General features: G+C 39.0%; 1 protein-coding gene across 5 annotated transcripts in view; it reads right to left on the reverse strand.

The window, feature by feature from the left end:
• Positions 1-18,559, reverse strand: part of KDM4C (lysine demethylase 4C) — a 423,829-nt gene that overhangs the window by 68,314 nt on the left and 336,956 nt on the right. For all 5 annotated transcript variants that reach the window (XM_059924758.1, XM_059924756.1, XM_059924755.1 and 2 more), the window contains one exon: positions 17,213-17,398. In XM_059924758.1, coding sequence (XP_059780741.1) covers positions 17,213-17,398 — 186 coding nt within the window. The remainder of the gene's footprint in view (positions 1-17,212; positions 17,399-18,559) is intronic.

Here is an 18,559-nt window from a genome sequence, read left to right on the forward strand (position 1 = left end):
ACCCATATATATGCTGTCTACAAGAGACCCACTTCAGACCTAGGGACATATACAGATTGAAAGTGATGGGATGGAAAAAGATATTCCATGCAAATGGAAATCAAAAGACAGCTGGAGTAGCAATATTCATATCAGATAAAATAGACTTTAAAGAACGTTACAAGAGACAAGGAAGGACACTACATAATGATCAATGGATCAATCCAAGAAGAAGATATAACACAATTATAAATATATATGCACCCAACATAGGAGCACCTCAATACATAAGGCAACTGCTAACAGCTATAAAAGAGGAAATCGACAGTAACACAATAAAAGTGGTGGACTTTAACACCTCACTTACACCAATGGACAGATCATCCAAAGTGAAAATAAATGAGGAAACAGAAGCTTTAAATGACACAATAGACCAGATAGATTTAATTGATATTTATAGGATATTCCATCCAAAAACAGCAGATTACACTTTCTTCTCAAGTGCGCATGGAACATTCTCCAGGATAAATCACATCCTGGGTCACAAATCAAGCCTTAGTAAATTTAAGAAAACTGAAATCGTATCAAGCATCTTTTCTGACCACAACGCTATGAGATTAGAAACGAATTACAGGGAAAAAAGCATAAAAAAAACAAACACATGGAGGCTAAACAATACGTTACTAAATAACCAGGAGATCACTGAAGAAATCAAAGAGGAAATCAAAAAATACCTAGAGAAAAATGACAATGAAAACACGACGATGCAAAAATTATGGGATGCAGCAAAAGCAGTTCTAAGAGGGAAGTTTATAGCTATACAAGCCTACCTCAAGAAACAAGAAAAATCTCAAACAATCTAACCTTACACCTAAAGGAACTAGAGAAAGAAGAATAAACAAAACCCAAAGTTAGCAGAAGGAAAGAAATCATAAAGATCAGAGCAGAAATAAATGAAATAGAAACAAAGAAAACAATAGCAAAGATCAATAAAACTAAAAGCTGGTTCTTTGAGAAGATAAACAACATTGATAAACCATTAGCCAGACTCATTAAGAAAAAGAGGGAGAGGACTCAAATCAATAAAATTAGAAATGAAGAAGGAGAAGTTACAACAGACACCGCAGAAATACAAAGCATCCTAAGAGACTACTACAAGCAACTCTATGCCAATAAAATGGACAACCTGGAAGAAATGGACAAATTCTTAGAAAGGTATATCCTCCCAAGACTGAACCAGGAAGAAACAGAAAATATGAACAGACAAATCACAAGTAATGAAATTGAAACTGTGATTAAAAATCTTCCAACAAACATAAGTCCAAGACCAGATGGCTTCACAGGTGAATTCTATCAAACATTTAGAGAAGAGCTAACACCCATCCTTCTCAAACTCTTCCAAAAAATTGCAGAGGAAGGAACACTCCCAATCTCATTCTATGAGGACTCCATCACCGTGATACCAAAACAAGACAAAGATACTACAAAAAAAGAAAATTACAGACCAATATCACTTATGAATATAGATGCAAAAATCGTCAACGAAATACTAGCAAACAGAATCCAATAGCACATTAAAAGGATCATACACCACGATCAAGTGGGATTTATCCCAGGGATGCAAGGATTCTTCAATATACGCAAATCAATCAATGTGATACACCATATTAACAAATTGAAGAAGAAAAACCATATGATCATCTCAAGAGATGCAGAAAAAGCTTTTGACAAAATTCAACACCCATTTATGATAAAAAACTCTCCAGAAAGTGGGCATAGAGGGAACCTACCTCAACATATAAGGCCATATACGACAAACCCACAGCAAACATCATTCTCAATGGTGAAAAACTGAAAGCATTTCCTCTAAGATCAGGAACAAGACAAGGATGTCCACTCTCACCACTATTATTCAACATAGTTTTGGAAGTCCTAGCCATGGCAATCAGGGAAGAAAAAGAAATAAAAGGAATACAAATTGGAAAAGAAGAAGTAAAACTGTCACTGTTTGCAGATGACATGATACTCTACATACAGAAGCCTAAAGATGCCACCAGAAAACTACTACAGCTAATCAATGAATTTGGTAAAGTTGCAGGATACAAAATTAACGCACAGAAATCTCTTGCATTCCTATATAATGATGATACTAATGATGAAAAATCTGAAAGCGAAATTAAGGAAACACTTCCATTTACCAATGCAACAAAAAGAATAAAACACCTAGGAATAAACCTACCTAGGGAGACAAAAGACCTATATGCAGAAAACTATAAGACACTGATGAAAGAAATTAAAGATGATACCAACAGATGGAGAGATATACCATGTTCTTGGATTGGAAGAATCAATATTGTGAAAATGACTATACTACCCAAAGCAATCTACAGATTCAATGCAATCCCTATCAAATTACCAATGGCATTTTTTACAGAGCTAGAACAAAAAATCTTAAAATTTGTATGGAGACACAAAAGGCCCTGAATAGCCAAAGCAGTCTTGAGAGAAAAAAACGGAGCTGGAGGAATCAGACTCCCTGACTTCAGACTATACTACAAAGCTACAGTAATCAAGAAAGTATGGTACTGCCACTAAAACAGAAATATAGATGAATGGAACAAGATAAAAGCCCAGAGATAAACCCACGCACCTATGGTCAACTAATCTATGACAAAGGAGGCAAGGATATACAGTGGAGAAAAGACAGTCTCTTCAATAAGTGGTGCTGGGAAAACTGGACAGCTACATGTAAAAGAATGAAATTAGAACACTCCCTAACAGCATACACAAAAATAAACTCAAAATGGATTAGAGACATAAATGTAAGGGCAGACACTATAAAAGTCTTAGAGGAAAACATAGGAAGAACACTCTTTGACATAAATCACAGCAAGATCTTTTTTGATCCACCTCCTAGAGTAATGGAAATAAAAACAAAAATAAACAAATGGGACCTAATGAAACTTCAGAGCTTTTGCACAGCAAAGGAAACCATAAACAAGACGAAAAGACAACCCTCAGAATGGGAGAAAATATCTGCAAACGAATCAACAAAGGATTAATCTCCAAAATACATAAACAGCTCATGCGGCTCAATATTAAAAAAACAAACAACCCACTCCAAAAATGGGCAGAAGACCTAAATAGACAGTTCTCCAAAGAATACATACAGATGGTCAAGAAGCACTTGAAAAGATGCTCAACATCACTAATTATTAGAGAAATGCAAATCAAAACTACAATGAGGTATCACCTCACACCAGTTAGAATGGGCATCATCAGAAAATCTACAAGCAACAAATGCTGGAGAGGGTGTGGAGGAAAGGGAACCCTCTTGCACTGTTGGTGGGAATGTAAGTTGATACAGCCACTATGGAGAACAGTATGGAGGTTTCTTAAAAAACTAAAAATAAAATTACCATATGATCCAGCAATCCCACTACTGGGCATATACCCAGAGAAAACCATAATTCAAAAAGACACATGCACCCCAATGTTCATTGCAGCACTATTTACAATAGCCAGGTCATGGAAGCAACCTAAATGCCCATCAACAGACGAATGGATAAAGAAGATGTGGTACATATATACAATGGAATATTACTCAGCCATAAGAAGGAACAAAACTGGGTAATTTTTTGAGACATGGATGGATCTAGAGACTGTCATACAGAGTGAAGTAAGTCAGAAAGAGAAAAACAAATATCGTATATTAACGCATATATGTGGAACCTAGAAAAATGGTACAGATGAACTGGTTTGCAGGGCAGAAATAGAGACACAGATGTAGAGGAGAAACGTATGGACACCAAGGGGGGAAAGCGGCGGGGGTAGGGGTGGTGGTGTGATGAATTGGGAGATTGGGATTGACATGTATACACTGATGTGTATAAAATGGATGACTAATAAGAACCGCTGTATAAAAAAATAAAAATAATAGATAACTAATAAGAACCTGCTGTTTAAAAAAAAAGTTACAATAGGCATAGTAATATTTTGAGGTCTCTCTTACAATGGTAATGTGATTTCTATTGTGGACAGAGTCACAGGAACTGCTAATGCCACCTTTGCTTATGCTCAAAACTGACAGAACTGTTAAATTCTAGCTGGAACTTAGAAAGAAAATTGCTATTTTTTCCCTCATGCTCTAACAGACAAATTTTTCTTGATACTAAATTGTTAAAAAGATTTTATCACCAGGAACATTTAAAGGCACAGCACTCAACCTTGTAACAACAGTCTTTATAAAAATCACAACAATGTTATTTACGTTTGGTGCTTGTACATACTGTCAATAAATGGACATAGTAATGAAATGAAACTCAATGAAGGCACCTCTGTGAAGGGTGAAGTTATAGAGGCTAAAGTGGGTAATTTTGGGGTGACCTAAACTGAAACAGGAATCTAACTTAAGCACTGAGATTGGAATATGTACTGCATCCTCAAATATCATTTCTCCCCAGTGACTTTTTGACAGAGAACAGAGAGGAGTTTAGTTCAAACATGACCTCTAAAGTGAGGGCTCAGAGAGGAGTTCTGTGTGGTAGAGGAAGGAATATTTCTATGCTTTGCAAGATGTGTCTTCTCTTTTTGGACCTGTGAAGGCTGATGTGCATTCATACCCTGAAGGAGAATCACCCACCATCTGATGAGATGAGTCATGGGTAGAGATGTCATCTTAGGAAAATCCCTGAATGGATTCTCCATCTGTAATAATGATGTTAATAAAGGGTGCAAATCCAAATACGATAGTATATGTAGAGGCTCACAGGTACATCCATCATTCATTCATCAAGGCTGGAGAGTTGAAGGAAAAAGCTAAGCAACTTATCCAATGAACAGGCCAAAAAGCACATTTCCATGTATATCCAATAACCCTTTTGCCTTCTCAACTTTATTATTTCTCCATAATTTCTATGAATTAATAAACTGAGATATTATTGTATTTTTTTCAAGGTATCGATTTTATTAAAAAATCCTAGAGGTATTAGAGTAAATAAATTAATACAAACTATTATTCTTTTACCAAACTTATGCAGCAAAAATCACTCATCTAAATTTGCCTTGTAATAATGAAAGCTTTCTTTATAAAATTACGAGAACTAGGTAAAAATATTTTACCCAGAAAAACCTAAATCCCTGGGGCTTCATGAAGAAACAATTGCTCTTACAGCACAAATGCACATGCAGGCTCATAAAAATGTCACAAGTATTTAATTTTCGACATGTCTGTTTGTTCACATGTACTTTATTTCTTGTGGGTTTTTAAGTACAAACATATAATACAGTGGGAAATGGTGGTAAGCAGTTTCCCGGCAGATTTAAGGTCTTATTCAATTTAACACCTACAGAAGTATAACTAACAGGCTGCAGAAGATACTGAGACGAAAAAAAATGAATTCTTTTCCATCTGAGTCATTAGCTCACCTCAGAGGTGGTGGTCTTATTCAGGAGCTAAGTGAAGGGGACTGGGATGGGAGAACCATCTTCAGATGCTTCACTGTGTTAATGTAGGAAACTCTCAACAGGTAGGCACCACCTGCTTTCTATTCTGAATAGTTTTCAGCAAACATACTTCATAAAGAGCAGACAGGAAAGACCTGATGTGAGCTCTTGCCAACTCATTTCCAATCTCATTAGTTGTAAGAGAACATATGAGTCCCTGGATGGCTGGCACTAGAAGCTCTGCTTTGGGTTTTTATATTTCAGATGCTCTTCAGGCCTCTTGGGTAGTAACAGTAAAATGGGGGCGGGGACCCTATAGATTCAACAAAATCTCAATCATTCACAGCAGCTGTGTGTGTGTTTAGACATCAACAAGCCGATTTTTAAATTTATGTGAAAATGCAAAGAACCTAAAATATACAAACAATGCTGGAATGAATTACAATTTAGGGGAAATGAGGAGGAAAAGCATTCATTCATTCATTTATAAGGTAATGCAATTTTTAAAAATTACCTCAGATGGGACATTTTCAACAGAGAGAAGCAAGGGACATGGGGCATTGCTATATGGTATTCCTACCTATTCCTACCTATTTTTGAATCTCAATTACAGTAGGTGAATGGGGTAAAAATAGCTAAAATAGATGCAAAGATTTTCTTAACAAGTTGGCCCAAAGCAAAACAGACTAATTAAAGGCTTTAACAGTTTTTCTGTGTCACCAAGAAGGAAGCCCAGGTAAATAATAAAACCATGTAAACTAATTCAAGGCATGGTCTCAAACTGGAAAAGTGAAGCCAAATCAGCACCATCTAAATGACACACCATGTGCTCTGACTTTGAAGAAATGGAGGTTCTGTAACTTTAATGACTGCTGAACCCCTCTGAAGTTCCTTTTCATCATCTGTAAAATGGATATAATTAGAACACCTGCAACAGAGGGTTACTGTGTGGACCAAATGAGACAATGTACTATTGGGTTGGCCAAAACGTTCCTTCATTCCTTCGGTTTTTAAGTAAAGATAAAAGACACATTTTTTCATTTTCACCAAGGACTTTATTGAACAATGTATTCACCATTTTGTTCCACTATCTTCCGCCATTTTTCAGGCAGCTTCATAATTCCATCTTCCCAACACTTTTTATCTTTTTGAGCAAATAACTGTTCTAGGCACCTTTTACAGTCTTCCAGAGAACTGAAATTTTTTCCATTAAGAGAATTTTGTAAAGACTGAAATAAATGGAGATCCGAAGGCGCAAAGTCTGGTGAATACGGCAGATGAATCAGAACTTCCCAGCCAAGCTGTAATAGTTTTTGCCTGGTCAACAAAGAAACATGCAGTCTTGCGCTATCCTGATGGAAGATTATGCGTTTTCTGTTGACTAATTCTGGACGCTTTTCGTGGAGTGCTGCTTTCAGCTGGTCTAACTGGGAGCAGTACTTGTTGTAATTAATCGTTTGGTTTTCAGGAAGGAGCTCATAATAGAGGACTCCCTTCCAATCCCACCATATACACAACATCACCTTTTCTGGATGAAGACCGGCCTTTGGTGTAGTTGGTGGTGGTTCATTTCACTCGCCCCATGATCTCTTCCATTCCACATTATTGTACAGTATCCACTTTTCATCACCCATCACAATTTGTTTTAAAAACAGAATGTTTTTGTTACATTTAAGTAGAGAATCGCATGCGGAAATACGGTCAAGAAGGTTCTTTTGCTTAACTTATGTGGAACCCAAACATCAAAGCAATGAACAGAAGCAAGCTGGTGCAAATGATTTTCAATGCTTGAGTTGGATATTTTGAATATGTTGGCTATCTCCCGCATAGTATAACGTTGATTGTTCTCAATTAATGTCTCGATTTGATCGCTATCAACTTCAACTGGTCTACCCAACCGTGAAGCATCACCCAGTGAGAAATCTCCAGCACGAAACCTCTCAAACCACTTCTGACGCGTTTGATCAGTCACAGCACCTTCTCCATAGACTGCACAAATCTTTTTTTGCATTTCAGTTGCGTTTTTACCTTTCTTGAAATAATAAAGCATAATATGCCAAAAATGTTGCTTTTTCCCTTCCATCTTCAATATTAAAATGGCTGCACAAAAATTCACCAATTTTGATAAGTTTTTTTTAAATGTACGCTGATACAATAGCTGTCACAATACAATCTAACAAAATTGTTTCAAATGAAGTTAAAGACAACTAAGTGCTACTAGAGGCATCTTAAGGAAAAAACTGAACGAACCTTTTTTGGCCAACCCAATACTTATGAAAGCGTTCAATAAACTTTAAAAGACACTAAACCAATATTAGCTATTATTAATTTTATTTACCTCATCTACCTTGATATGCTGCTCTCAACAAAAGGGGGAAGTCACCTTGAACAGGAGAGAAAATCAGGGTGGGACAAGCAATTCTGATTCTACAAAGGCACACTACTTACATGAGCATCAGAGAGAAAGAGGGGAGGGAGAGGTAGAGAGAGAGAGAGAGAGACAGAGAGAGAGAGAGAGAGAGAGAGAGATTGAGAATGAACAAGTGCAAGCTTCCTAAGCTTCGTTTGAAATTTCAGGAGAAACAGCCAAAGGAGCAGTGGCAGAGAAGTCAGCCAAAAGCTTTCTACTGCCCATCACAACAACAGCAGGAACAGCGCAGATTCTGCCTCACTGGCTCACCAATGTTAATCAAATCATCAATGTTAATCAAAGAGGACAAATCCAGTCTTTAACGTCCGCTATTAAGCAAGCAAGCTAATATCCATCTGTCAGTCTATCAAGTGTTAATTAAATGCATCTATGTGCCCAGAACTGTGCTTGAAAGACAGCTGTGTGAGGTTCCAGTGGAGGCAGGAAGGGCAGGGGAAGGACTGAGAGGCCCTGGAGCAGCCCCTCCTTTCCAGCCCCGTGCCTTGTCGACCTCCTTTTAATCTCTCTGGGCTCTGCAGCCTTGACAAAAGCTACTTCTTTGCATCTATTAAAGATGCTCTTCTTTTCTCAAAATACATGATAGAGATACATGACAACACACTTTAAGGTACAGTTAAAAGTTGTTTAATATAAGGGTTTGCAAATTTTTAATTTTCTTCTAATTCCTGAGAAATATATGAGAAAAGGGGGACAAAATTAACTTAAAGGCCTACCTAATTCTCAAGAAAAGACAAACAAAATGGAAAATAACCCATGAGCGTATCCGATGCCCACAAAGAAGAGGCTTTTCACTTCTCCCTCCCTCCTGCCCCAAGAAAAAGCTTCTGAGTGACAGGTCAGCCCAGTAATGGCTGAAAGAAAAATTTGAAGAATGTTTTATTGAAAGATGTAGAAACAGGAGTTTCTTATGTTCCTTCAGATAACTATAATTTCACTGACCCACTATACCCAGTGTGGGACAAGACAGGGAGGATGCATGAAACCTCACGGTGAAAACAAGCCAACTTCAGATAAGGAATGGTCAAGAAACCATCCCTTTTATACCCGGAAAGAAGTATTTATTTACACATGAGAAATGTGTCAGAGCCCAGGATGGCTACCAACACTCTGTGGAAAGGGGGGAAGTAGCCCCAGGCTGCCTGGCTTCCTGCCAAGAGACCGCAAGAGGCCTTTCTAGTTAATTCAGAGTTTTATATATCATGTCTGCTGAAAGTGGACACAGAACATAGACCTAGACTTTTAGATAGAAACCTTGGAACTTACCTCATTTAAGTGTCTTTTCTATTGCTTGCAGTTAATAGTCTCATAAAATTATACTCTCATTACATTTTGTCAGTATCTATGGATTTCATTACGAGTATGGCGTCTAATTACTGTTTTCTAAATGAAGGAATTAAATATCCTGCCTCTTATGCTTTACAGGATGTTGGAATGTCAAATACCCTTTGCTGTTGTGGCACATTCCATTTATATTTCTCTACTGTATCCATGGTGCTTGACTGTAATACCAATGTTAAAATACGGGATTTAGTGTCACTACTTAATTTTCTTAACAAGCTAACAGACAATAATGCAAGCCTTAATTACTTTTTTTAAAAAGGTGTATAAATTGCTGAAAAGCTTAAAATTTCCTGGGAACTGAGAAATATTAATTCTGTGAAAAACTGAGCAAGTGTTTCATATAGAAACACATCTTACCTATGCTAAAAAACGTAGCCACATAAGTGGTTGTTAGAGTGGAAGACTTGATTTTCCTCAGTACGTGTGGTCCTTGAAGTTGCCAAGTATCCACCGTCCCAGGTAAACATTCCTTCCTGCAGTTGGCCCTTCTGCGGTAGGTCTGCTGACTGGTCCCTGGTTCCATGATGCACTTCGGGGCAGGGGGTGGGGATAACAGGGCCAAGCAGGAAATACAACACTGACAAGTTTCTCCTGGGGCTTCTGATGAGTCTGCTTTAGTGATAAAAACCAAACACCTGTACCAAGATGCAGATTTTTTTCATGAAATTTTCTTGTTTAAATCGGGATTAATTTGCAGTTTTACAAGGCTGAAAAAAGTTCAGGCAAAATTCTCCTTTCTATAAAGCTAACTTATTCAGCATTTTGAGAGAGAGAAAGACAGCCAAGGCTGTCGAACAAGAGAGCTCCTGAAAATCAAGGCTCCAAAGAGGGTGATTGCTAACACTCACATCAAAAACACTTAAGGCCTCAGTAGCCAACATGGCTTCAGAGTTATTTCAGGGGCTCTTCAGGCCCTTAGGAGCAAGTGCTGTCTATTTGCAAAATAAATAGGGCGTCCCACACAACCTATGTCCTAACATTTTTCAAATGCATTTGGATGTTTCCGGCAAGCATTTGAAATAATGTTTTTTTACCCAACCAGATTAAAGGATAAAGGATAAGAAATCAGGGTCTGGAGAAATGCTGTACTTAAAGGCAGAGATATTGTTCTGAGCCCCTGGAAACCCACTCTGCTTTCTGCCCCCAGATGAGGATGTGGCTTTGCTAACCAGAAGTCTGATTCCAGAGCCAGTTGCTTGCAAATTTTTCCTTAAATGGAAAGACCCAGACTGTTAACAGTACATTCTTCCACAATGGGAATGTAAATCCTTAAGAGAGAGCAACTATCGACATATGCTAGCAAAATACAGTTTTGATTCAGATCCAGCAGCAGCCAACCCCATGCAGATACTGCCACAACTGGGTAGTCCACTAGGGAACAGTGTGCAGGAGAGGTGGCACACCAAGGCATTTGGCCTTTCTCTGCCTGCATGGTCTCCCCATTCTGATTAGTTTCTGTATCCTTGACTGAATTAAAATTGGAATCTGCAATGGAGGCACCTGTTATCTCTTCCCACAAGTTCAAAAATCCCTTGAAACACTTTAATTAGCATCAGAAATGGGTCTGGAATCTCTGCAGCTGGTGCCTGAGCTGGGACGGGCACAAAGACCCTTACCAAGTGGCCAGACTTTGAAAAGGAGCTGGAAAATGGGGAGGGACAGAAGGGTAAGCTAAAGATGGCTCAATGGAGACAAAAGAGCCTCTGGCCTAGGACCATGAGGTGATTGCAGGGAGCTTGTGGGGAGAGTGTCAGTGGAACTTTTCCTCTATGCCCCACAGCCAGGCCCAGCAGAAGGTAGGATGGCCCTCAGAGAGATTCCCTAACTACACTAGCTATGAAGGCAATAACAATGGGACCCCAGGGACCAAGGATGTGCCACAGCTCCTCTGAAGCCCTTGTTCTACTGACTGGAAGCCTGGGGGAGAAAAGCTCCATGATCACTGGCCTCGCCCTTCCCCTGGAAATGTCTACAGAAGGAGGAGCAGGAAATTAAAATGAGGGTTATTAATAGAGTACAGAAGTTTGAAGTGGGATATACTTAATTTTCTTGATATAATTAAGAAAAACACTGTCTTCACTGGTTCTACCTGACAGAGTGAACAAGGGAAAAACTGGTTCCAATTGTAAATATTCTAAAATGTCTGTGTTAAATATTTCTCCTCCCAGGCAAATCTGGCCTTAACTTTCTGTCATCTAGGATACATGGATTGAGATCTCCACAAAACACTCCTACTGATAAAAGGGTAAGGGATTTCTTTTTTCAAATGTATGTATGATTTAGAAAGATTGATCAGATTCATCCTTGAATCACCGTATTGTTTGTTTGTTTGTTTGTATGTTTGTTTGTTTGAACCCTTGCTAAGAACTTTTTACTCCAGACATTTGCTTTGGTCAGAATTCTCTCTGCTTTTCAGTAACAGTACAAATTCAGAAGGGCATTTCAAAAATAATTTACACAGAAGAAACAAATCATATACAAATACCAGATTATTATGTGCAAGTCTAAGAAGAGCTTGTTATCTGGTCATAGCAAACTTTACTGACTGAACAGAAAGGGAGTTAGCAATATCCAAATTGTTATAGGAAAAACAACCACCACCAAACACTGTCAGTTAAACACAAAGACACCCAGATCTGGGGGGCAGGAAGAGGATTGTGGAAATGGCACCATTCATATCATTGTTAGATGAGTGTTAGCTAAATCCTGGTTCTCTTTCTTAAAAGCATGGAAGAGAAACTAGAAGGGGACAGAGTCAAGCCATGGAATGGAAATCCAAACTAAAGGAGGGAAAAGAAAAAGAAAAAGAAAAAAAAACACTGATGGATTCAAACTATAGTTTGAATCAAGAGACAACTGGATAACTGAGAACTAATCACAAGTGAGAGTTTAGTTTGCTTTCAGTGTGGCCTTCCGATGCCAGCGAGTTTGCCTGGCTCCGACAGGGTCAACACATCGACTCAAACTCTCAGCAAACTCAAACTCTCTCTGTTTAGAACCAGCACAAATGTTACCTCCTCTGTGAATTCTACCTGGCTGCCCCCGATAGAATTAGTGACTTCCTTCCAAGCACTCCCAAAACATTTTATTCATATCTTTATTTACCCTGTCTTATTATGGAATAGAGCATAGCAGCTAAGAGCCTCGTTCTGTGTCAGAGTGCCTGGTTTTGAAACCACATGGTCAAAGTGTGACAGAAGCACCAAGAAGAAAATTACAGTCAACTGGTACCTGTTGGATCTCTAAAAGGCTAGAACCCATAATGATGCTCAAAATGGTCAGTGGGGATTTATAGTGGGAATGAGTATTTGGGGTCTCTCCCTATCAATCCATAATCAACCTGAAACACTGCAGACCCTTTTTATAATTAATGAATTCATATAAAAGTGTTACTGATTTCTTAATGGTTTTTTTTTTTTTTTGGTCACTTGGTGTTTTCTCAATAACTGATACTGAAAGTACAATACACTATACAATATTCTAGGGTTTAGAATTTAGGGGCCTTGATCGTCCATTGCTCCACATGCTGGCAAGGTGAAAGTTGTTTCTGCACACCAAGGAAAGGTTTTATTGTCAGTGATGACAGGTATCCTCACCCCATTACCACCCAGAGGTTAGTTATGTAAGCACAGATTAACCAGAAGAGCTGCCTTGCTATAAGCCCTTCACCAGATCCTGGGCAATGCGGGTGTCCCTCCTGTCCTGAGCCACGCATAGTGGCAGCAGGGAAGGAGTTGTGCTAAAGCTTGTCTGGGCAGCTGGGCTGAAGACACAGGTGGGGAAAGAAGTCAGTAAGTGCTGAGCAAGAACTCAAGTTCTATTACAAAGATGAGTGCTAGAAGAGAACATGAAGGCAAGCTAAAGGGGCAGAATAACAAGAGAAACTTTCAGAGTGTGTGGGGGGGTGCCATACAGAAGCCAACATAACCACTACTTTCCATTGCCCACACCAAGAACACTGCCTTGAAGTAAGGTGCCCATGTAAAATATCTAACACACACACGACATAAAAGATGCTCAATAAACACTAGCTCTCTTCTGTCTACTAAGCTCATTCCCTAGCATTAGTGAGTTATTTCAACAAATTTATACAAAGCAGCTTCTATGGAAGGCTGAGTACTAGTTTAAAAGATAAAACACTGGTTAAATCAGTTAATATAATGATCTAGTTAAAATAATAGAAAAAAATTGAAGAAAAGGTACACAAAATAGCAGGAAAAAAATTGACCACTAAGATGTTTACTTCAAGTTCTTCCTCTTTTTTGAATAGGTGTCTGTCTCCCTGCTAATAGCCACAACTTAGAAAATTATAACGGAAATAAATGTCTCAAATGTCTTTGATAGGAGAGGGTATTGAGATGAAAATGATGTACCTTGTATAAGATTCTGTATTAGACAGGCCTTGTTCCTTACAGTGTATTAATGCATAAAGTACAAGTGATTCTGGAGCTCCAACACTGCATATATGGAACAAACACTATAAATCTAATATGAAGGTTTATTGAAGTAATTTGCTTGAAAAAGAAATCTGTGCATTCCATCTTTCTCAGTTCTGTTGCCCTTCATTATTCAGGCATCTCTTCCATTGGACACCTGTCTAGTTTACTCAGGTGTGAGGAGATGGCCCAGTGGTGGCTGTACTTTGCAGGAAGTATATAATTTATGAGCAGCTCATTGTCTGTTCTGGAGAAGAATGTTTTCAAGGCTCCCAGGTTCAAAACCATTTTACTATTTATTGTGTTCTCTGTCTTTTCCTTATAAACATCTGTGCAACGTGCATGTAAGTGGGTTAGGAATACATCCAATGGAACCTTCAGAAATAGAGCCAGAAAAGAGGTCACAGTGGCTCACGGCAAAGGATGGTCAAGTACCACAACACTACACACCTAAACACATGTGCACACATACATGCACACACGAATGAAACCTCATATTTGAAAGAAAGTAAGGTGCCAGTCAAAAAATATGTTTGACAAAAACACTGAAAACTGCAAACTAAAATTTAGATTAACAAGGATTAGCTGAACACTTTCTGTAATATGCTCCTTTCTACTTTAAGAATTTGAAAGCTACCTATTTTTCCAAATACTATCATTCTAATTACAGAGTATGATTACTGTCTACTGGAAAAGTGCATTATAATAAATCAGACAAAATTTTTATACCATTATCCAGAATGACTTTACACCCAAAGCTCAACAACACTGAATAAGCTAGTATATTTTAAATAATTTATGGCATTAAAGGAGGAGTAGAATTTACTTTAAAATGGCCCTTTTGGATGTAAAAAAGCAAAAAAAAAAAAAAAAAAAGGGAAACAAAGACTCTAAAGTGAGTAAAAATGGAAAACTGAAGTAACTGTAGCTTTATACTTCATTTCACCTAAATTGTACAGGCATCCTCTACTCTCTAAAATGCCTGTGTTGGCTCGCCAAGTTAGCCTGAAATTTATCTCAGGTTTTCCACTGCTATGATTCAGTGATTGCCCATTACTCCCAAACAACCAAGGCATGGTTAAGAACATAGACAAACTACACTTCCGACTCTTGGGAGTGTGTCCCCTGGCACTCACAGTTTACACAAAGAGAGATCCTTGAGTGAAGTTCAATTTTTTTATGCTTGAAAAAGGAAAGGACACTTAACGCAGTAAGGGTAATTACAATGCTCTTAACCAAAGTTGCCAGATTCTATGAATTCCCTCTAGTTAGTTGTCAAACATTTTGGGGAGGAATCTATACTTGAAGTCTAATTAAAGAATAATGGATAAGTATTAGCTCTCAGGAATGTATTTTAGAAATCCAGTGTTCATAGTGCTTCCCCCTAGAGAGCTTTGCAAACGCAATTTACAATCACTAAAATGTTTTCCTCATAAGGAAAACCTGCCACATGTAATGTAAATTATATGATCTTTTCCCTACCCTTTACAAAGTATACCAAGCTTAAAGTAATCTGTAGGGGAGAGTAGTTCCTAAATCACCTCAAAGTCAAATATTTTCCTTTTCATCATCATTTATGAAACACATTAGTAACATAAACCTGACTGAGCCACACATCAGAGTTAAGAGGAATGAGGTCCTGATTGAACACCTGGATCTCTTTAATAGCAACTTCAATATAATCATCAGTAACCACAGAGCTCTGGAATATTAAAAAGGGAATGTATGATCCCAAGCAAAGCTTTAGATGAACACCTCTAGCACCACTGGAGGTTTGGGGTTTGGAATTCAACAAATAGTAGAGTAGGGGCTGAAAAGACATTTACATTCCAGCACCTGTCGCTCATTAACTGAATCTATTTGGGCAAAAAACTGAACCTCTCTGAACTTGAGCTTCTTATCCTTGAAGCAGGGATAATATTACTCATGTGGCCCAGTTCACATAGGATTGTAGCAGCAGAAGTAACAAAAAGAGAAAGCAGTAGTACAACTTTCATTTTCTGAGGGCTTACAGTGTCCGGTGGATTGAAAACCACATGGTAAGGTAGGCATGCCATTGTAGACAAGGAAGCTGAGACTCAGAGAGAAGAACTTGCACAAGGCTGCACATGCGTTACTGGCAGAATCTAAGTGTGAACACCAACAACTCCGACTCCAGAGGCCATGACCTGGTTCACATCTCAAAATGTATTCACATGTGTCATCTAATGAGGTAATGCTAGTGACTTCACTGTAAATGGCAAAGCCCCACATAATGCAATGTGTTATTAGTGTAATTTTTTTAAGCTGCTGAAGTGTGTTTTCTGCTGAGTACATATACTATTCTTAGCAAGAGCCCATCAACTCAAGAAACTAAGGAAAAAGCACGAATGAATATGTAACTTGAGACCTAAGACAATGGAAAAGTGTGGAAAATGACTTTAAAATAGATGTGACAGTTGGTGATGTCATTTTCTACATTTGCACATTCGCATGCATCCACACCGAGTTCCAACCCACAAACATCAAGCATCTCTCAAGACACCAATGGAAGTTGCCAGAATCATTAAAAAGCCAAGAGATCTGTTGTGTATGCGTCACGGTTCCCCAAGCCCATACCGACGACTTGGCAGGCTGCTCACAGGAGGTGATTAGAGACATAGGACAAGCATGTTAGTCTGCAAATAATCTGCGGCCAGGCTTCCCAGGGGTAACAAGGGGCAGCACGTTAGCAAAGCTGAGGGTCGACAGGATGCTTTAGAGTCCTCACTGGCAGCCAAAAACAATGACGATGAACAGGAGAGCTAACAAAGGCATAGGAACTACCTCTTAATGATTCTAAGCCTTTGAAACAGAGGAAAGACTCCATTCACCAAGGACAGGTCAACTGACTTACAGTTAAATTCACATGGTAGTTAGTTGCAAACACTCTTTTCCCAGAAATAGGTTCAGTCCTGAGTGAAATGGAAAAGGCAGAAAACGCTGCCCTCTGAACTTCTCTTCTGCATTTCTGCTTTTCTGAGCTTGTCCTCACTCCTCCCAGGGCCTCGATGCTGCCCCTAACTTATCCCGTCTCAGACAGCAAGTCCCCAAACACTTGTGATCACCCTCTCCCTCCCTTTACTGGGTTGCTGCTCTTTGTTTTCTCTAGAAGGGATTAAATAAACCCCTAAGGCCAGAGTGTACAGGTGTCTGGATTAAACACTGCAGGATCTCAGGAGACGCTTTCACATCAGTCTCTTCCCAGAAATGCTCTCCCCCTCATCCCAGAGATGTGCAGGACACAACCTGTACAAGCATACTCAGCAGCCCTGTATACAGACCCCAAACCAGAACAGGCATAAAGAGTTTTATCCATTCATCTGTTCATTCACTCATTCAACTCAATAAATATTTATTGCATCTAGCATGTGCCAGACACTGATGGGTCTTGGGCAAATACTAGTAAATAATAATGTATAATACCTGCCCTCAAGAAACTCACAGTCTAGACACATCATCAATGAGTAACATTACAGACTAGAGCACGCTAGCCCTGGGAGGTGTGCAGGAAGGGATTCATATGCAGTCTTGGCATCGGTAAAGGGAGAGCAGGCCTTACCACATTTGGGTTGACTTTATGTCGAAAGCACGTGATGTTCACCACATACGGCCAATCGTCAGGCTCCATCAGCACCCCAGCAGCATGAGCACACGTGACGTGGAATGAGGCCGGGCAGCGGCCATAGGAACACTGGATGCAGGCTCCAGAGACCTTCTTCACCCGGTGCCTGCAGAACATGCATTTCTGGAGGGTTAAAACAAAGAAGAGCATCAATTCAAACTCGGTTAACTTAGCCAATTTCCACACTTCACAGCATAATAGCTATTAGAGAGTAAAAAAACTGATTACATCAACAAGGCCTGACCTCCAGGGCCCCTAATGGTGAGAGTGACTGTGACAACATAAGCTGCGTACCTTCAAGGAAACACACAGCTACGGCCGCATACTACCAGACACATGCTGAAATACTCCTTGTGGTGAGGAAAGCCAAGCCCTTTTGCACATGCTTCTCCAGGCACAGAGCTGAGGAAGAGGCCCCCCGGGTGCTCCTGTAAATCACCCATGAATGCTGAAGCTACTTCTCTTTTACCTTCTGCATGCCAGGCCTTTCTGTACATCAAGAGATAGACTATGGGTTTGACAGACAGGCACATACTCTCCTAAGTTAGACGAGGTCTTCAGAAATACCCAAAGAGCACACAGCTGGGCTCACGTTTCCATTTACAAGGAAACGTAAAGTGTTAAATGGTCCAATGTGGAAACTGCAGGCTCAAGTGTTTAATAATCCAAATCTGAACCCTTCATGACTGAAACAAAAATATGCCTCCCAAAGTGAGAAAATTGAAAATCACCCCAAAGGGCATAATTCTGTTGAATATCTATAGCTGACTATGCCTGGGGAAGAAAGAATGGAAATAAAAACTGCAATAATAATTACCACAATATGAAAATTAAATCGCATACAATTAGCCCTAAACATTATCAGTACATTTGTTATGAGAGATGGAAAAAAATCAAACAGCTTCACTAAATGCAAGATTTGTGAATACTTGAAGGTTAGGAAAAAAATAGTTGTAGAACAACACAGGGTCAGGTTCAGAAAGCAGAAGAAACAGAATGATCAAAAAGCTCAACTTTTCATTCCTAAGGATAAAGTAAGTCTGCAATCTGATCAAATGATGATACAAATGTTCTTCTTTTATAGGTACATTTTCCTACCTGGGACAAAAAGGTACTTATACTCAATGCCTTTTGAGGACCGTAATATTTTATCAACAGACCTGTAAGAATCAATGTGGACAAAACTTCTAACTCTTCTTTGCCCTCACATCTGATCAGCATCTTCAGTCTTATAGATTCTGCACCTTAATCTTGCTCTGATCTCACCTACCCATCTATACCAAC

This window comes from Balaenoptera ricei, chromosome 6 (assembly GCF_028023285.1).
Source record: "Balaenoptera ricei isolate mBalRic1 chromosome 6, mBalRic1.hap2, whole genome shotgun sequence".
NCBI classification, from domain to species: domain Eukaryota; kingdom Metazoa; phylum Chordata; class Mammalia; order Artiodactyla; family Balaenopteridae; genus Balaenoptera; species Balaenoptera ricei.